This window comes from Oryzias latipes, chromosome 14 (genome assembly GCF_053564925.1).
Source record: "Oryzias latipes strain Hd-rR chromosome 14, Olatipes_Hd-rR_3.1".
Classification (NCBI taxonomy): domain Eukaryota; kingdom Metazoa; phylum Chordata; class Actinopteri; order Beloniformes; family Adrianichthyidae; genus Oryzias; species Oryzias latipes.
Window position 1 is genome coordinate 16,688,580 of NC_136250.1, and position 20,755 is coordinate 16,709,334.

The window sequence follows — 20,755 nt, forward strand, 5'->3', positions numbered from 1 at the left end:
ATTTTGAAATTCAATTTACCAGACGGCCAAGTATAAACAGACCAGTATAAACACCTCTTTGCTATTTTATTAAAAGATTTTAATCCAAATACCATGGATTATCTCGTGTTTCCTTGAGTTTAGCCATCTATAAAAACAAAGAACATATCTGCATGTCTTTATTTAAAATATTTTCAAAGTAAAAATGAATAAATACGTGGATAATATCTGTGACTGTGCACTTTATGAGTCATTCTACGGTTTCCGGCAGATAAACCTCCGCTCCGTCGTGGTTGAGAGTTACGACATTCGGAAGCAGCCCTGAAGTAGCCAATTATGTACCGGTGTGGCAGTGAACAGTATGTGCCGTGATCGCGGCAGGAGAAACTCTGCCTAACTACAGCCCTAAGTGACGATGACCTGCCCGGCCTGTCTGCCAGCTTAGATCCGCTGAACTGGACGAGTCGCGATGGACTTCGTTCTGAGCGGGGTGGCGGCGTGCGGAGCCTGCCTCTTCACCAACCCGCTGGAGGTCGTCAAAACTCGGATGCAACTGCAAGGAGAGCTGAAGAGTCGGGGCTCCTACAGTGTGCACTACCGCAATGTGTTCCACGCTTTTTACACCATCGGGAAAGTGGACGGGCTGCTCGGCCTCCAGAAGGGACTGGTCCCTGCGCTTTATTATCAGTTTTTTATGAATGGAGTCCGGCTCGGCTCCTACGCCATCATCGAGTCATCGGGTCACATCCACACCAACGGCAGGGTGAGCGGGGTGAAGACCACGCTGGCGGGGGCTGTGGCTGGAGTGGTGGGGGCTGTCATGGGCAGCCCTATATACCTGGTTAGTGGGTTTGATCAACACTTTCTCAAGTTGTGACGTCTGTCAGGTGAACAAACTGCCTCCAATCACAGGTGAAGACTCATCTGCAGAGTCAGTCCACCTCCTCCATCGCTGTTGGTCACCAGTATCAGCACCAGGTGACATTTCTGAGAGGCTTCAGTACTAACGGGAGACATCAGCTGATCCTCACTCATCCTTGGTCTTCTTTACAGGGGATGATGCACGCTCTGAGTGTCATCTATAGGCAGCATGGCATTGTGGGATTGTGGAGGGGCTCTAGTGCTGCTGTTCCCAGAGTCAGCATAGGCTCAGCAGCTCAGCTCTCCACCTTTTCCTCCTCCAAGGAGCTGGTCATGGATCTACAGGTTCGTCCCTTAACAGAATGGTTAACGGTTTATGTACTACATTAATTATGTATAAACAGGACTGTGTGGGGGGGTCTGACATCACTCTGTTTACATTAGGAGACTGATGTTGTAGTCATCTTGAGTCATCATCATCATCCAGGAAGATAATTTTTACTGAGTCAGTGTATGTGCACAGATTTAGAAAACAGTTCCTGTTAGCCTGACAAAGGTTAACAGTATTGTACTGCAATACTGGAATGGTAATTCTACACCTTTCACTGGCCCCTGCCTGAAAATATGCAGCTTACACAACTAGTGCCTCAGTGCATTTGATTCGGGAACAAACCTAACCCAAAAAAGTATTTACTCTCTTGCAAACGTGTGAACTTCAAAGGGTGGACAACTAAACCAGGGATGCCCACAAATGCTAGACATAACATGGCCTGGAATTTGACCTGCACAATGAATCGCAAATTTATCGTTATATCGCTATATCAAGCTGTGCAATAGGCACATCAGGGGAAAAATTGCAATAAATGGTCACCTTAAATGTGCAAAAATAAATCTTATGGCAGCTTGAAGTATTTAACAAATCAAATTAATGTATGCATTTGACCCATCCAATGGACGGCTTCACAAAGCTTCACATTCTAAAAATAGAAGTAATCCTCTGTTTCACTGTACATGATGATGCAGTTAAAATTAGAACCATGTGCACAGATGGCGGTCCCTGAATGATGATGTCACACCTGTCACGTGTCTTAGCTCCCCCTGCGTTACACTGATGAGGCTGGAGTCAAACGTAGGAGTTCCTTTCTTTCCCAGGTGTTTCCTGAAGACAGCTGGTTGGTGGCCCTGAGTGCCGGCATGATCAGCAGTGTGGTGGTGGTTCTGGCTATGACTCCTTTTGATGTGGTTAGCACACGGCTCTACAACCAGCCTGTAGATCACCTGGGCAAAGTAAGTTAGTAAAGTTGTGCTTGGGCTCTACTTTTTCATAGTTTCAGGACTCAAGGAGAAGAGTGCCAGCTTTACATTAGAAGTGACATAACCAATGCAGGAATGAAAACAAGCAAAAACTTCTAGTTCATGATTTTAATTAACAGGCCAGATATTATCAATAAAAACAAAAAATGTCACTTCTGTATAGATGCTATGCAGAAAGTTATGTGAATTGTTATGAAAAACAAAACTGTAAATAGAAATACACGCAACATCGAGTGTTGTAAAAAGGGGTGGGATCATACAAGATTTCTCTTCAACCCACTCCTTTTTAACCTCACTGCCTTGTTTTATCTGTCTATTTTAAACTCTTGAGTTTATTTTCATTTGTGTTTTGAAATACAGAAATTGAAACTGAAAATAAATTAATTTTGAAACTTCTTTGCTTTGAGACTAACAGTTGTAAACTACATACCCTGAAGCAGTTGTGTTCATGAATGCAATGAGGTAAAATAGGCCTACAGAGGAATTCATCTTTGCAAAAATTCTGTCACATGGAAACTTTGGTATATTGCAATGAGAACAAACATTTGTAGAGCTGTTCAGGTCATAAGATTTTTCTTTTTATTGTTGTTGTAAACTCTAAAACAAAAAGTGAATGATGTAAAAATATAATAGCATATCAATAAAGTTATTAAAGTCCCACTCCAATCATCTTTGATCTTTTGTAAAAGCATTCCCAGTGGGCTTTTAATTATGATTATAGTTTTTACCCAAAATAAAAAACAAAAAACGGTGCCATTCTACAGGACATAGTTTCTGCAGAGCATCAGGAGTTCGTTAGAAGTTCACCTCTGAGTTGTGGGCGGGACCATTGGCAACACCACCCCCTTCCCCTCCTCGTTACGGAGCAGGCAGCCCAGAATTAACGTAACAAATACCTTCTTTTTTAAACAGAATATTTTTCATCTGCTCCTGTTTCACAAAAAAATGAAAAAAGGATTACTAAGAAATGCAATTTTAAGCCTCATTTCTTTATAAATATCCTCCATCATCAGAAAAATGCTACAAGAGCATTGTCAAAGCGCCTTGCCCCAGATAAATGGGATTACTCAACATTTAAAAAAAAAAAATGTAAACGCATCCAGCCGACAGATCTTATCTTTAACCTCTGAGAAAAGCGGGAAAGAAAAATAAACGCGTCTTTGGATGAATTCAGAGTTTCACAAACCCATTCATAAAAATGTAGTCGATGAAGAAATTGATTGTTTTCTTATTACAACAACCTTCAACTCAAAACCTTACTAATTTATTTTACCTATGTAAAAGGTCATAGCTGAGCTATTGGTAATCTTGTGGTAGTTTTTTTTCAATAATTTTTTTTGGTTTGTTTTTCTTGTGTGTTATAGGGGCAGCTCTATAAAGGATTCACTGACTGCTTTTCAAAGACTCTGAAGAAAGAGGGCCTGGCAGGACTTTACAAAGGCCTCGGAGCCTCCTATTTCCGGCTTGGTCCACACACCATTCTGTCTCTATTCTTCTGGGATGAGCTACGCAAATTATATTGGAAGGTCAGATAACGTCAAGGATGAAAAGGTGGAAAAGCTCATTAAATTCTGAGTACTGAGATTAAATGAGTCCTCTAAAAAGAGAAAGAAATATCGAAAAAAATAAAAGAAAAACCAGAAGAGGAGGGTTGCTTTTTGTGAAAAAGGAACAAAGAACATTTTACACTCCATTAAGAAAATTTGAAAATAAAATATGGGAGAATTGAAGGGCAAAGCTGTATACAAATAAGCCCTTTTACAGATATCAAGGCTTTAGTTTAACGTTCCGAGTTTGTGATGTAGTTGTGACATTACATCAACCGTTGCATCATTTTATGATACTTAGCTCTTGAATTATGCCATTCCGAAACATTTAAAAAACCTGCACTTTGTACCTCCCAAAGCATTTATTGTTTGCACCAGCTTGCAAAAACAACAACTGCTGTTTCAGCTGTGCAGGCACAGCCGTCTGACAGGTTCATGTCAGACGTGACTTGATGCTTAGCCGGAGAAAAAAAGACACTCGCAGACGCTTTACCTTAGCAGTACGTTAACCAGTAACACAGCAACTGCACATATTCAAGAAGGGACTTTATTTGAACTATTTCAAATAAAGACATTAGGTAAAATAGGTCAAAAAATAAAAAAGTTACACAAAACACAAAAAACCTGCACAATTTTTTTAATTAGAGAAGATGGCTTTGAAGAAAAATAGAGCTCTAAGCAGTCTTTGCTTAACACGGTGAATGAACATATAAACTAATCATGTTGTTTATCCAGTCACTGTCAAACAAGATGTAATAGCATATTTAATTTAATAACTTGTTCTCTCTTTTTCCACTAATAAAGATGTTGGGTCATAAAAAGTAAAATTCATTACATTTGAATTAAATGCTATTTCTAAGCAGTGACTTTTGTATTGGACAATTATTAAAAATGATTAAAAATAAATAATAATGATAGTATTAAAAAAAAAAGTACTGTCATACAGTAGTTTTTTCTATGTGTTAATGATTAATGAGGGCAATTTCCCACGGCAAACCTGACCATCTCCCACAGCACACTGGTTGAAAAACACTGTTCTATGGTAAAGATGAAGGTCCCTCTGAAGTTCCCCAAACCGGTTGGGTTGAGGAATAAAAGTAAGCCCCCTTTCCAGCAAATTAAGCCGTGGTGCGGTAGGTGTGAAAAGGGTAGAGAGGTTAAGGATTATGGACTTGGAGTCCCAGCCTATAGGTCCCTCTCTGGGTGCATTAAAGGTATAGAGGTACCGGTTGGGCCTCTGTAAATTTAGGCCTATGTGGCGCAAAAAGTTCATGAAAGGAAAATAGACGGAAAACATTATGCACTCACTTATCTATTTTTCAGGAGAAAAATAGGAGATACAAAATGTAAAAGAATCTGGTAGCTAAAGAATAAAAAGCTTTATAAAGAGTTTGCTTTAAAAAATAACTCCCTCTGTTTGGTAACATAAACCGATTTTTTTTTTTTAAACTTCCAGCTAGATTTCTGTTTTTGTAGCAGTTCAGCACACTTAGGAATTTCATCGGGTGAATACAGACATTACCAAACCTGCTATAGGCTGTGTTTGCCTTAAACATGTCATGATTTCCTGACCTTAGGAGTTTGAATAATCCTTCAGAATAAACAAACTATATTTAAAAATAAACGTTTTAACTTTAGACCACTTTTATCATAACTAAACTCAGATCAAAGACATCATGCTATGTCTCATATTAGGTCATTTGCGCATTCGTATGGAAAAATGTAGACAGTAATGGTATAATGTAAATTTAAATGCTAGCGTTTGAAATGGGTTCATGTTGTTGGCAGTAATTTCAAATATCCTCTTAGTATTGACATAATAAAGATATTGCCTGCAGCAAAACAGTTGATATACTCCCTTTAGTTTTATCATACTTTCACTTCCACATTTAATGACTCAGATCTTCAGCACTGACTTAGAAGAGGGTTGTGATCCCCCTAAAGATCTAGTTAAACATTTTTTTTAAATGTGTTTTTAGATCTTGTTAAACTCTAACTAACTCACGCCTTAATAAACCATGTCAGGTAATTTATAACCCACATTTAAGATTTTTATCTCTAGATGAGCATCATTCTGTTACAAAATGATGACAAATTGTAATATTTTGTCAAGCAAAAAACATCTTCAATGTAAATAAAGTGGTGTGATGAACTTGTTTGTCACATCACTTATGACACACCTTAACAATTTACTTTTGGCGGGTTCTATTTAATGGTAAGGGTTAGGGGTTAACCCTAACCCTAACCCTAACCCTAACCCCAACCCATGGTTCAATTAAATTAATTTTTTTAGGTTTTGTGAACTGAACGGTTTTTGAACTTACTAGCACCAGTTATCACTTAAAAGTTACAGTCCATCTGATATATTCATCAAATTATTTAAAATATTTTACCCATTTATGATGATGCAGTCTATATTTTGGAGGACATTTTATTTTGAATTAATTTTTGAATAAGTTAAATGTTTAGGCCTAATACTTTGAGTCCTGCATCTTTGTGCAGTTAAGGAACTTGGGCGTTAACAAAGATTTTCAACATCATCGTCTTAGCCTTCAAATTTACTTTCAGAAATTAAAAAGTACTTTTTCTGGAAGAAACAATTCTGGATTAAACTTTCCAAAACCCAAATTCTGGTCTTTTTTTTTTTCTTTTTGTAAAACTATATTCCTTTAGAGTTGGTTTTCCGCCTCGCTGTCGAGCTGTTTCTGTACCTAGTAAGGCCAAATTACAACAAGAAGGATGTTGTTGTAGCTGTATTTTATGACACCATGACAGATTGTCTAACATACTGGTACTGAAACACCAGTATGAAACATAAAAGTGATGATGATTGAAACAAAAATATTCAGTTGAATTTTTTTTGTTTTTTTTTTGTTCTTCAAATTTGTCATGTGAAATGCGTAATACAGTTTTTATGCTTTCTTGTTGATTTTTTATTTGTCTTCAGCTAAAAGTGCCTAAACGATTTGAAAAGTTACTGTACGCACGCCAAACTTTACCTCAGAAAAGTTCAAATTCAAGCAGAACGTGTGAAATGTATTTGTATTGAAGGAAGATGGACAAGCGTCTTGTCGTGACACATAGGGTAATCATTAGACAGGGACTCTCGGCTACTGTTAAAAAAGAACTTTGGTTGAGGAATTGCTAAGCTGATTTGAATTTTTTTTCTTGTAAAATGAGAAAATAAACTGAATGTTACTTTGATGGGTTTCGGAGAATTTAGATGAAAGCTCAAAAGTCACGTGAAACAAGACTTGAGAACAAATAAAGTGAAGATTGTACTCAAAGAAGTGGGGTCTTTTTTGCCTCGTTTTTTTCCAACATGGCTGTAATTTTCAGTGACATGAACCCACACCAGGCTTGTTCAGTTATATATTGATAAATATTAAATAATTAATATTGCCAGTTGTGGATTCACTTCCTCAGAATTTACAAGAACTGAGGAAATCTTCTCCCACTGATGTTAGTTAATTGGTGAAATTCTACTGCAGCTGATGGAGAACAGAAAGTACTGATTTACTTCACAGAGCTGCACCATCACTGCTTGTGTGACTTCAAGGAGGCTCAAGTGTTTTTGATCATTCTCTTTGCCCACATGATTAACTTACATTTAAAGTGGTTTGCAAAGGTCACATTCATTATGTGTTAAGAAATAAATTGTGCGTCAGCTGATGAAAAACTGGGTTGTTTGAAGATGACGGGGGTCAAACAACAACATGCCACGTCAATGCTGAGTATTCAGGGGGAACATTAACTGCGCAGATCAACAGAGCTGACCAAATACATCCATGTTCATGAACAGGCCCTGTAGAGGTCTGAAGTGTAACTTTTTGTGTTTGGGGTTGAAGCTCAGCAGAGGAACTTTAATGAAAAGCTTTTACACCAAAAGCATACCTCCAGCAGTTACAATATGAATCTGTAGATTTACTACCTTTAGATCAGAATAATGGCAGTGTTCTTGGTAAAAAAAAAAAAAATCAAATATAGGTATAAATGAGTTATAACACATATGTTTTTCCAGCTAAAAACTGTCTGACAAAATGTTGTTCTTTAGTCAATTTGAAATGGGAAAAGCCTATAAACCCTAAATACTTAAAAGAAAAATCACAACCTAAACAAAGCTACACGTACACTCACAGGCCACTTTGTTAGGCACACCTGTCCAACTCAAATTTCTTAGCCAATCACATTGCAGCAGCTCAATGCCTTACATAGTTAAGATGACCTGCTTCAGTTCAAACTGAGCATCAGAATGGGGGAAAAAAGGCAAATGAAGTGACTCCAATCGTGTCATGGATGTTGGTGCCGGAGAAGCTGGTCTGAGGATTTGAGACTCTCAGCTACTGTTAAAAAGGAACTTTGGTTGAAAAATTGCTAAGCTAATGTGAATTCTGTTCCTTGTAAAAATGTCTGAGAAAAAAAACTGAATGTTGCTTGGATGGGTTTTGGGGAATTGAAATGAAAGCTCAAAAGTCATGTGAAACATGACTAGAGAACAAATAAAGGGAACATTGTATTGAAGGAAGTGTTTTCTTTTTTGCCTGGTTTTTTCCGTCATGACTGTAATTTTCATTGACATAAACCTACACCAGGCTTTTTCAGTTTTATATACAATACAATAATAATAATTAAAAAAATTAATAATAATGGATTAGATTTATCTGCGCTTTTCCAGATGCTTACAATGTGTCCATTATTCATTCACCCCTTGGTGATTGTAGAGGCGTGGCTGCCAGTTCATGCCTATGGTCCCTCTGACCATCACTGCGACATTCATACGCATTCACACACCAATGGAGCCACACTGGAGGCAGAGAGGGTGAAGTGTCTTGCCCAAGGACACAATGACAGTTGACAGGGCGGAGCGGGGATCGAATCGCCGACCCTTCGATCTATATATGTTACTGGTTGTGGATTCCCTTCCTCAGATTTACAAGAACTGAGGAAATCTTCTTACACTGATGTTAGTCAATTGGTGAAATTCCAAAGCAGCTGATGGAGAACTCTGACTGCACAACACGTCCAACCTTGAGGCATTTGGGCTACAGCAGCAGAATACCACTCCTGGTGCTACTCTTGTCAGCTAAGAAAAGGAAACTGAGGCTACAATTCACACAGACTCACCAAAACTGGACAATAGTAGGTTAGAAAAACATTGTCTGGTCTGATAAGTCTCCATTTCTGCTGACATTCAGTTCCTAGGGTGAGAATCTGGCATAAAAAATGTGAAAGCATGGATCCTTTTTGCCTTGTATCAACTGTTCAGGCTGGTGGTTGTGGTGTAATGGTGTGACAGATATATCTTGGCACACTTTGGGCCCCTGAGTACAAATTGAACATGTTTCCAACACCACAGCCCACCTAAGTATTGTTGCTGACCATATCCATCCCTTTATGACCACAGGCTACCCATATTCTGATGGCTACTTCCAGCAGGAAAACACACCATGTCATAAAGTTGGAATAATCACAGACTGCTTTCTTCAAAATGACAATGAGTTCACTGTCCTCAAATAACTTCAACAGTCAACAGATATCAACCCAATCGAGGACCTTTGGGATGTGGTGGAACCGGACATTGCCACCATGGATGTGCAGCCAACAAATCTGCAGCAACTGTGTGATGCTGTCACGCTAACATGGACCACACTCTCTGAGGAATGTTTCTAGTACCTTGATGAATCTATGCCACTAAGGATTTAGGCAGTTCTGAAGGCAAAAGGGGGTCCAACACGGTACTAGGTGTACCTGATAAAGTAGCCGATGAGTAAAAGCTGTAGTTGTAAAAAAAATAGTTGTCTAGGAAACGCGTCATGCTGTGAAATGATGTAATTATTTTAACGTTTAATTTGTATTACCAGAATGAAAAGACACTCAAAGCGAAATGCACTGAAGATATGAATGAAATCATAATGCAGTATTGGGTAGAGATAAGACATCAGGAAAGGCTCAGGAAAACATAACAATGCTATCTTTCCCTCGAATGTGATGTTGTTTTAGAAGCATTTAAATATATAAATGTCATTTAAAATATTTCCTCAGCCAAAAGACCATCAATGAGGATCTTCTGGCTAGTTGTCAAGTCTGAAGTCTTCACCATATTGCACTGAACAGAGAGAAGTGGAACTAAACTGAACCAATTTAATGTCATCTGGGGAACCTGTGCAGGTGTTTTGAGTTTACCAGACGATTAATTGGTGAAACTCAGTTTAAAAACATGCATGTTTTGTGTGCAGGCTAAATTAACAGATAATTCAGATTTAAATGTAGATTTTAGTAGGGCTGAGATTGCAAATTTAGTAAGGAGAAAATTCATAGCCACCTGGCAAGAGAGATGAGAGAGGGAGAAGACAGGAAGGTGGTTTTACAAGGTGAAGAGAACAGCTGGGAAGATGGAAGGTTAGGAAAGGAATAGGAGGGAGGAGGTGGTCCTCTCCAGATTACGATTTGGACACACAAGTATTAATTACCAGCTTCATACAGTCAGTAAGCATGTAAATGGTAAATATAATTATTGTCAGGATGTTGAAACTGTATAGCATGTTGTATTGAAATATCAGTATTACGCAAGACAAAGAGCCACACTCAGAAAAAAGGTTTAAGAGCTGAAGATTCTGTGGAATATTTATGAAATTTCAGGAAATAGGGACTGTTTTGTGTATTTGTTTTAGTTTTTATGGAGGACACGCCTGATGGGGAGAATACAGGTTGCATAGAGTGGGATATGTCTACTGTTGTTGTAATAAAGCCCTCGACCCACGCTCCAGACCAGGTGGTGGCGGTAAAGTACCATTCTGTTGTTTGCCAATATTTTTTCTTTTCATGGCTTTTATGAACTGGAATCCGAATGTATGTTAAAATAAACAAAAAAGTACCAGTCTGGCTTGAATTTCTCTATGATATTCTATTTTTTTTTGAAAGAGTCTCTCTCTTTCTTGCTTTCTCTCTCTTTCTCTCTCTATCTCAAACCTAGCAAGGGGATTTAGTCATGAATCGATTGGAAAATATAAAAAAAAGTAAAAGAAATTAGGGGAATGCACACATACATTATACATACATAAATTGATCATTGTGTCTGTCACTTGCTTTTGCATAAGAAACATGAGTAAGGCAGGAGTCTTGTCGACAGGGGGAGTCAAAGGACTTATTTATATATTATACAAAAACATCCAACATTAATAGTTAAAACCTAGCATGTAGTTTTCACAGAAATACAATTTACGGTACTTTAAAGCAGCATTGACCCATATTACCTATAAAACATTGTAAACATTTTTTGTACAGCCTTCTCTCTTTTAATCTGTCTTCTTGTTTTTCTTCGCAGCAGCAGCAGCAGCAGTGCTGCTCTTTGAGCAGCAGACCTGGAGCAGCAGGACAAAGCTCAGGCCTGAGGACAGTATGTGCAACAGGCTGGTAAAAGAGCTGCCCGACTCCTGCAACGGGAAGATCTTAATAAGTAAAGAGCACAGGGAGGGATCATGGATCCAAAAATATGTGTGAGAGCAATTTCCTATTGCACACCTGCAAAGAAACAACAATGAGTCCCAGAGACCCAGTCCACGTCAGAAACACAGACAGTGTGGACAGCTGACCCGTGTGGCCATTTTGGTGGTTGGTTATAGTCTGGAAAACCTGGAAACAATATTAGTGAAGGTTTCACTCTATAATAATAAATAATCACAAAAAACACATGTATCACACAACAGCACATCAAGCTCTTACCTTGCTTGCATTAACAGCTGCTAGATTGGAAGCTTGCATCAATGAGACAACTGCAGTAGCTGCACAGCGAGCCAGGAGGAGCATCACACCACCAAAAACCAGGAGCAGCAGCAGACCTGATGAGCACAAAACAGGAATTATAAAAGATAGTTGAGTCATTATCAAAGAAATAAAAGTTTTTACATTTGTCTTAAATTGTTCTTAGTTTATTTTAAGTTAAAACCAAAAATGTATGCTTAACAGTCCATTAGACAAAAATGGGTTCAAATCTAGTACGGTACATGGTTTTTACTTAACTTTCTTTGTTCATTTGACTGATCTATTTTATACTGTTGTGGTCTCAAATAACCACGTTTTTACTTTTAAAATCTTTTTTCCTCTATTTTTAATCATTTAAAGTTCAAACGTTTGAACAACTGAACAGAATTTAATTTACTTTCAAATAAATACTGTTTAAAAAAGAAAAAATTATTCATAAGATTAGATTTAAACAAATCCTTATTTTAACTTTTTGTGTACTTTTTAAATTGCTCAACTAAAAAAGTAAAAAATAAAACTGAATTTAGGTTCAATTTTATAAAACGTTATTGCTAAAATTACAGTTAGTACACAGGTTTCTTGTGATTCTAAAATAAATTTTAACGCTTTCTGTTTTTGAAGACTGTACCCAAATCAATTCAGTTATCATTAAAAATAGCTTTAAATATGCTTCACTTTAATTATAGAATTATCTGAAAACCAAAAAAAAAAAAAAACATTAGGCAGCAGTTAGGTTGTTGTTAAATACTTAACACAAAACAATAAAAGGTGAAGCTACTGCAAAACAGTCACCACAAGTCAAACAGAAGCGATGTGTGAACGGTGTTTCTGCTGATAATATGCATATTAAGCACGCACACAAAAATACATCCCGATTAAACGTGTCTTCAATTGCCACTCAAAGTTTGAACTTTTATCAGTTCTGCTGTGCAAAATGAAAGCAAACTTTTTAATTTGAAAGAATTTTCAAAGAAATCCAACTTTTTTCTATGCATTCATAGAATCCATTAAAACTAAATGTGATTTATTTGAAGTGTTTAAAATAGTTCTTAAAAGTTTACTTTTATAGGACAAATAATCAATATTTGTTTTATCAGAGAATAAAATTCACTTTCCTGCTTCTAATCTATTTCCATAAAGACACAAATTTATGGTGTTTGCCACAAAAATATTAACATAAAAAAAATTGCAGTTTCACGTGAAAAAAAGAAACTTCTGATTTCTATAAAGATAAAAAAATAGAGATGCATTTCAGCAAAATATAAAGTTGTTGACCTTTGAGGGTTTTACCCTGATGATGCATGATGAGGAAGAGGATGGCTGCTGTCTGAGACAGAGTGAAGAGCCTTTCCGCCCAAGCACTGCAGAGAAGACACAGAATGATGTAAAATCATCCGTAACCTTTAATAACCAAATGCACTAAAAAAAGGAAAACAAAGCAGGTCATCAAAGCAAGGGAAAGAAGCTGACGGTGAACAAAACAAGGAAATGCAACAAAATATTGACAATGAAGAGAAATTAAAACTTAAATTAAAATTTCCCTTAACCCTTGTGCTATCTTAGATGACCCCACCCTTACTTTGACGTCTTATTCCTACCATGACAAAGGTGGATAAAGGTGGAAAGATTTCATGTAATCCATGGACACCAGTGAAGATCACAAATCATTGAAGAAAAAAGGTTCAGCGCACTGTATAGTGGGTCTAGATGACCCAACTCCCAATGTTAAAGTGCCTAGGATACCACAGGGTTATGGACCTTGAAGCCAGGTAAGTGTGTGTCACAAAAAAGAACGAAGTCTATTTCACAAAGGAAAAAAAAAAATCTTAATCAGATCAGATGAAAAATCAAATTGTGAAAGGCCCCTTAAAGCTACTGTTTCTTTTTAGCTTTAAATATTTAAAGTCATGTTTTGAAGCATAAATGAACTGGAACAGTTCATTTATTGGAACAGTTCATTTATTATTTATTTATTATACTGTTTCTTTTTAGCTTTAAATATTTAAAGTCATGTTTTGAAGCATAAATGAACTGGAACAGTTCATTTATTGAATTGGAACAGTGGACAGAAAACTCAGGCTGATGAGGTTCAGCAGATCCGATGGACTGAACAATGTGATTCTGCTTTTCTGGGTAAACAGCATCTCAAAAGACAGACTATGTGTTCCTTCTGAAGGGAGAAAGAGCAACAGGGGAAAACATGCCGTGCAGGTGACATTACAAAAGTTGTCAGTTTTATTTCAATACATTTTCGTAATAATTGAGTAACAACTATCGTGTATTTGCAAAAAAAAGGAAAAGCATAAAGTTGAAGTTCATGTTTGCCTGGCTTTAATAACTTACAAAAATGGGAAGTTGTGGGCCACAGCGTAGACAACAGGGCACGAGAGAGCATAAAGCTGCAGCAGGAAGGACGCCACGCTCAGGCCTTCCGCACTTCCCCTCCACAGGATCTTCAGCAGCTGGGGAGTCTGAGCTGCATCCACAGCAGGGGTGGGGGTTACAGGGACACACTTAGACTCCATGCAGATTTGTATCCACCTTAAATGATTCCCGCCGTGCAAATGAAGTTCTTTTGTAGCAGGAGGACTGATCAGATTAAGTGGAACTCTAAAGCAAATGACTTTGCACTTTTCTGCAGATGATAATGTGTTTCTGCATGCAGATGACAAGTAGATACAGATTATTGTCACAGGCCTGAGGCTGTTGGGCTTTTCTCACACTTTTTCTGAGCACAGAAACTGCTACGCTAAATAGATCATTTCTGATGAAGAAATTAAGTGTTTACTGTAAAAGGACAGTGAGCAGCAACTGTTTACTGGTTTTATATTAGTCTCACCCAAAAACGTGTCCAATATGATCCAGAATCCAGCGATTCTGTTCAGCACAAACTTCAAGCACGGAACTGCAACACAAGAGAGCAGCAGAAGAAAAAAAAAACTCTTTACACATGCAGGGAGAATGGAAACATTTGTCCAAACATTCCTCTACCTCACCGTGCACGTTGCCTGTGAGAAAAATCTGCTCGTAGCATTTCTCTGGCATCAGGTTTCCAACGAGTAAGTTTCTGACAAGAGACATGGCCATCTTGGCTCCAGTGTAGCTCGGAATGATCCTCAGTAAACTGGGGGAGGGACTCATATGTTCTCCGGGAGTCATCCACAGAGGGGTGGGTTTAAATTCACTCACAGAGTCAAAGTCCAATGACTGGGTTGGATAAAAACTTGATTTAAGTAATTGACTGGATACTCTCACATACAGTCTACGTTCTAAGTTTTGAAAGGTTAAAACCTAGTTTTTATTGATTCAGAATCTGTTTTTATCATGCAAGTATAAAGTTCTGTGATCAGGTAGATGACACATTTTTAATTTCCAAACAGAAAACAACAAGGCAAACATTTATTGACCTTTAATCTCTGACAGCTTTTTTTTAATCCCTTTTCTTGCTTATAAAATGTCATTATGGATTTTAAACAGTTTTGATCTTAAGAATATTGATAGTCTTGTTAAGGATTCTTGACGTTTTTAAAAATAAACTTGTAAAATATTTTCAGTTGAGGAAAATTTGACAGTGTTTGACAAGTCTAAAGCTATGAAAAATAAGAAAAGCCTGTACAGTAAATGCTTTTTTTATATTATTATTATTTATTATTGACATTTGGATGAGTGTACCAGTAATAATAAATTAGTCCTTAGCCACAAAGCCCATTTTAGCAATCAAAGTTTGGATGTTTCTTGTTCTGGAACGTTTTGATTTGACTATTTGGCTCCTTGAACCTTCAGTTTACAGAACTCAGTGTTTGATACATTTGCTGATTCCTCATTGGTCTTGTAATCATTGAAATTCAATAAAGTGAAATAATACATGCACCCCAGACTGAGGGAGATTGATTTTCTTGTTTTTTTTCTTCCATTAGCACACAATGATACTAATTGTTGTCACCTTCCAATCAGGCTTTTTGTAGATGATCTTGGAGTCCATTCTGTCTGTATGTGTAGGTCTACAGGCTTGTTCTGACATGCTGTTGTAACCTTTTGAACTAAGATTTAACCCTCAGCCATTATGGCTCTGAACAAGATGCCAATCTAATGGCGGAAGTGCTTCCACCAAAACGTGTCAGATACGTGAAACACAACTGTATCTGATACAAAGTAACCTGAAGAATCATCTAATACATGCAGACACTATGAACGTTTTTGAATTAAGATGCCAATCTGTTGCAGGGCCAAACACTAACACAAACTCACTAGCAAATCGTGGGCAATTTAAAGACACCAATGAAGCATGTGTTAGGCCGAAGAAGCCGGAGTCCCCAGAGAAATGTCAGAGGAGACCATGCAAACTCCACTTTGACAGATCCAAGCAAAGGTTCTGGGGGTTCCTTCTCAGCCTGTGTTATCTTACCTTTGAACAGGTTCTTGGCCTTGATCATGATAGAATCTGATTGATTGCTTCAGTGAACCACACTCTTTACCCCCCACTCGTTACTCAACACCTCAGAACCAGATTCCTGATGATCAAGACAGAGAAAAAATTCTAACTATAATCTTCAAAACACCGATCAGTCATTTCCAAAAGTTTCTTTTATTTCAAATTATTATTATTCTCTAATTTCAAAATAAAATATATTCAAGCTATGATTAATTCTTTGTCAGTGGGAAAACATAAAAAATCAGCAGCAGAACATAAAAATGTATTTTTTGTACATTACATGTTCAGTATTAGACTTGTTAATGGACCCACTAGCTGACTGTAGCACTTGCTTAGATTTTTAACAATTTTGAAATTTCTTTTTTTACAACTTTTACAAGGACAGCTTACATTAGTTTCAGTTTCTCAGGTGTTTGTCCAGGACACTTCTTTAACACTTGTGCTATCTTAGATGACCCCACCCTTACATTGACGTCTTATTCCTACCATGACAAAGGTGGATAAAGGTGGAAAGATTTCATGTAATCCATGGACACCAGTGAAGATCACAAATCATTGAAGAAAAAAGGTTCAGCGCACTGTCTAGTGGGTCTAGATGACCCAACTCCCAACGTTAAAGTGCCTAGGATAGCACTAGGGTTAAGTGAGATTTAAAATCTCAAAAGATTCATTTTAGTGCAATAATGGAGGATTTAAAAATAAATGCCTTAGATTCAGTAAAAATGTAAACAGTTTCAAGATGGGCTTTTATCTCCTTTTAGCTCAAGGTTTCAAAGGTTGTTTATGTGAAGCATTGCTGAGTGAATACAACCTTTAATCTTCTTCAAGAGGATTATTTTAGTTACAAGATAAACATTTGGATTATCAGAGCTTCTTCATTTATGATTATCTATCCATTTTTTGTGACTAAAAGTTGCACAAAAAGGACAAACTCTCATGAACAATAAACAAAACCCTATATGTACATGTGGCAATGCATGCAAATGTTCATCAATGACAGATTATTTGGACCTCCTCTTCCTTCTCACTGTCAGTAACAATACTGAGTTGCTAGCACATTTTGTGATCAAATAGTTCCACTCACTGCAGAGGAGAACTCTCCAAACTAAGACTCACCAAAGAGGAGCTTTACTGCTTTCTTCTGACCATGTGCACCAGAAAATGCTCCCTCTTCGTTGCTGGCTGTATGTATGTACTCGTGCTCCTGTCTGTGACCTGCAACACCATGCTGTTCTTTCCTGGCTGGAGTGTGAAGTACGCTAAAGAAAGTCACATCACTGAGCAGGTGTACTACATGGGGGGCTTCATCGGAGGGGGTGTCTTGGTGAGTTTTTGTGTTTTATTGGCACACTGACTTACATTCTCTGCGTAGTTTGTTAAAGAAAAAAACGTTTTCTTTGATTTGGCATGGGGGTGTTAGAGAGGAATCCTGTTTTTTGGAAAACAGAATTGCTCCAAGTGTTTTTGCACTTTCAGTTTTCCTCTATCTTAGATTTCCTCTAACATTTTTATATAAAAGGCTTCAATTGCAAAAATACTTATTCTCATTCTTGTTATGTGTGCGTTCTCACACAGGCGCTGATTCCAGCTCTTTACATCCAACTGACTGGAGATGGGGGCTGCTGTTCAAATCGCTTAGGGGTGAGTCAGTTCCATGTGAATTCATGTTTTTCACAAAAGGTAATGAAATTTAAGGAAAAGTTTTCAATAAACTGAATGCAGAACCTAAAAAAGGAGAAATATGATCCACATCCCTGCTGCATCATCATTACTCAACATTTAGATGCTTTTGGCAGATAGAGGACCAAACCGCACAGCACCATTGCTTCTGTTTAAAAAAAAAAAAAACACTTATTGCAATAAGTTAAGAGTGACTAGACATATTTTCGATCATTTACACTAATGTGATCTTTTTCATGTTGTAGGTTGTTAAAAGTAATGGGTACAGCACTCGAGTCAATGGTGCATTTGCTAAACGTTCTAATGTTTTAATAATTCTGCTGAAAATTTCTCTAAATCTGCAACAAAAATAAAGTTGTCTGTTTTGCTTCCATTGGGATGAAGATCATAAAAAGGTTTGCTTCCATAAAGATAGCACCTTCAGTGGTTAAAAAGTGGGTCAGGTTTTCCTGCAATAGACGTTTTTGACCTTTGGCTGTCATTTGTTTGTGGCAGATGTTCTTTTCGATTGCGTTTGCAGCAGTGGGCGTGGCTGGAGCTGTGTACAGTTTTGCTGTGGCCATCCTTGGCTTGTCCAATGGCCCCCTGTGTAAAGATGGGACTGGGGCGTGGGTAACCATGTTTAAAAGCAGGTAAAATGTTAAATTCAACTGTAAAAATCTGCTTACTGCATGAAACTTTTAGCAATTAAAATATTTTTGTCAACTCAGCAACGCAAACTACATGACCCAGAAGTCTAAGTGGGCTGACTGCGCTGAGCCGAAGAATGTGGTGCAGTTCAACATAGGCCTCTTCATCACATTGATCCTGGCCAGCTTCCTACAGGCACTGCTTTGTGTCAGCCAGATCATCAACGGCATCGTTGGTTGCATCTGTGGAACGGCCAAAGACCAAATGATTGCATAAAACCCATGAGGATGAACACCTGAGATATGAAACAGTAATAGGTATTGATTTCTGGTGTATGTCTATGGTTTCCCACAGTTATTATACCTTAAAATATGCTAAAATGCAAAGCATCAGCTGGTTTTTAATCTGATCAGGAGATGGAAAGATCATCAAGTATCACACTTGAAGTGCCTCTTTCTTTTGTTTAAATACATTTAATTTTATGCCTACATTGTCTTTTTTTTCCTTCTGCAATTTGCGCATCTTTGCTTTTACAAACAGAAAACAAGCTTATATCTGCAATGTACAAAACGATTGATAATAAATCATGAAAAGCACAATGTAAACAAACCAGTCTGTACTGAAAGTTTTGATTCCATTTACATTCACTTAAAGAGGTGAATGTAAAACAAAACTTTGTGTCAGAGGTTAAAAATACTACTACACCATTATTATTGGTAGTGGTAGTAGATATGTTGATGCTGGTTGCCTGACTTCTTGAAATAAAATAATAAGGAATAATACAATTGCAAGTTTTTGAATCAATCCAATCCACACAATCATGGAGAAGACTGTCGCCTTGAAAGAGAAATGCAATGATTATTTACACTCTGCATAATTTGGTTACCAAAACAAAAGGTAGGATTGCAAAAGAAGCATTTCAAAGCATTGTATCCAAACACATTAGCAGAAAGCTGCTTGGAAGTAAAAATGTGGAGCCGTGCTACAGCTTTTAAAAAATGTAATAATTAATGAGTTTTATTTATAGGTTGGCTGATCATTTAATTAAAAGTAGACACAGAGACATGCAAAGACAAACAAAGTTAAAAATATATGTCAAAGATAATAAAGTTTTCCTCTCTCAGCTGCTGCACTCCAAAAACAGAATCTTAAGAAGGAAGAAAGACCCTTGTTCAAGAAAAAAAGTCTTATTTCCTGTTCTGCAAGAAAAACAATCTTATCAAGAAATTATTTCATTAGCCAACTAATGTCAGGATAAGAAAACACCTCTTTCTGACTAAAATGTTTTTCCTCAAAATAAGACTTCTTGGCAAGACCATTTTCTTACCCCATTGGCAGATTCCTTTGCTTATTTAAAGGAAATCTGCCAATGGTGTAAGAATTTTGACTTTTTTCTAAGGGGCCTTTTTTTGCAGTGCGGCAGTCCAGGATCCTCTCCAGTTTGTCAATAGAAATGACATGGGAATGGAAGATGCTGTCCTGTCTCAAACCTCGGTGCAGGGCGTGGCAAAGTTTACATCTTTTTTAAAAGCTTTTCCTTTAACACAATACCAAACTTCTGCACCAAATCAGTAACTATGCAAGTGTGGGATTACAGATTATTTCACTGGTAGATCACACATTTGCAAAGCTGGGTTTGATAATGTCTGGGACAGTGATCAGCAGCATGGAGGCCCTACAAGGAACAATACTGGCCCCTCTCCTTTCACACGTTTAACAGCAGTCTTCACTGCTTTGAATTTTGTCATAAGCAGAAATTAGATAAAGTACCGGTTCAGTGTGAAGTACTTAAACACCTGGAGTCATCTGAACCACCTGCAGTTAATCACCTCCAAAACGATGGAGATGATTGGGAATTTCAAGTGGGGTCACCTATGACCTCTGCCTGGTGCCATCAGCAGTGAGGAGGAGAACGAAGTGGTTGCCTCATTCATTTTGGGATGCAGCAGGATAAAAAAAAAAAAAAACTGGAAATGATTGCTGGGAAGACTCAGGATGCTAGCATTGTTCAAAATCTGTGGAATAATACAGAAGAGGTTCTTTCAGTTAGTGGTGGCTGTTGCTCAGTTTATGGAGTTTGGGGGGGCATTGATTGGGGCAGAAAAGGATGATGTGGTGACGAGAACATCAGGAAAACTGCATTCTTTCATGGGCAAAAACAGGCACCTCATTGTCTGATGGGGGGAAGGGGGTGTCAAGGAATATGTAAGCAGAAGAAAAACAAAACGCTTTGTAAAGAAAAAGGATCCCATTGCAATAGAATTATAGTGAAACTGTTCATTTGCATTTTATGTTATTGTAGGGGTTCAAAGAATGCAGGCCGAATGGTTCCAGAAAGTTTGGACACCTCTGTTTTAGAGAAAAGTTGACCATCATTGAAATGCTGATTTCCTTTTCCAGCAGGCCTTCTCATCTCCATGGACTTAATTTGTTTGTGTGAAATAAATCTGTCAAAATGTTTTTTTAATTAACTTTAAATTTAAATTAGTCATTTTTATTATTTAAATTATTAAATCATAAGAATTGTTTTAGATGAATTATAGTTGCTCCC

General features: G+C 37.5%; 3 protein-coding genes across 5 annotated transcripts; 2 read left to right on the forward strand and 1 right to left on the reverse strand.

The window, feature by feature from the left end:
- The first annotated feature begins 271 nt into the window (after nt 1–271).
- slc25a35 (solute carrier family 25 member 35) lies at nt 272–6,991 on the forward strand. The gene is made up of 5 exons (XM_011483579.4): nt 272–820; nt 892–957; nt 1,033–1,185; nt 1,993–2,127; nt 3,519–6,991. The coding sequence occupies exons 1-5, from the start codon at nt 449–451 to the stop codon at nt 3,687–3,689; spliced, it is 897 nt and encodes a 298-aa protein (XP_011481881.1). The 5' UTR covers nt 272–448; the 3' UTR covers nt 3,690–6,991.
- A 3,150-nt stretch (nt 6,992–10,141) lies between these two features.
- LOC101174767 (mannose-P-dolichol utilization defect 1 protein) lies at nt 10,142–20,466 on the reverse strand. 3 transcript variants are annotated; one of them, XM_078931328.1, is made up of 8 exons: nt 20,034–20,466; nt 15,868–15,973; nt 14,302–14,367; nt 13,806–13,938; nt 12,738–12,823; nt 11,424–11,539; nt 11,223–11,333; nt 10,142–11,134 (listed from the first exon to the last, which is right to left on the reverse strand). In XM_078931328.1, exons 2-8 carry the CDS (start codon nt 15,893–15,895, stop codon nt 10,997–10,999), a joined length of 678 nt encoding a protein of 225 aa, XP_078787454.1. In that variant the 5' UTR covers nt 15,896–15,973; nt 20,034–20,466; the 3' UTR covers nt 10,142–10,996. The 3 variants fall into 3 exon arrangements, with proteins under 3 accessions (XP_078787454.1, XP_078787455.1, XP_078787456.1); XM_078931329.1 differs by having other exon boundaries at nt 19,975–20,466; XM_078931330.1 differs by lacking the exon at nt 20,034–20,466 and adding an exon at nt 17,011–17,129.
- LOC101165247 (transmembrane 4 L6 family member 1) lies at nt 17,042–18,989 on the forward strand. The gene is made up of 4 exons (XM_004076516.5): nt 17,042–17,218; nt 17,470–17,535; nt 18,070–18,206; nt 18,285–18,989. The coding sequence occupies exons 1-4, from the start codon at nt 17,042–17,044 to the stop codon at nt 18,478–18,480; spliced, it is 576 nt and encodes a 191-aa protein (XP_004076564.1). The 3' UTR covers nt 18,481–18,989.
- Nucleotides 20,467–20,755: the final 289 nt, after the last annotated feature.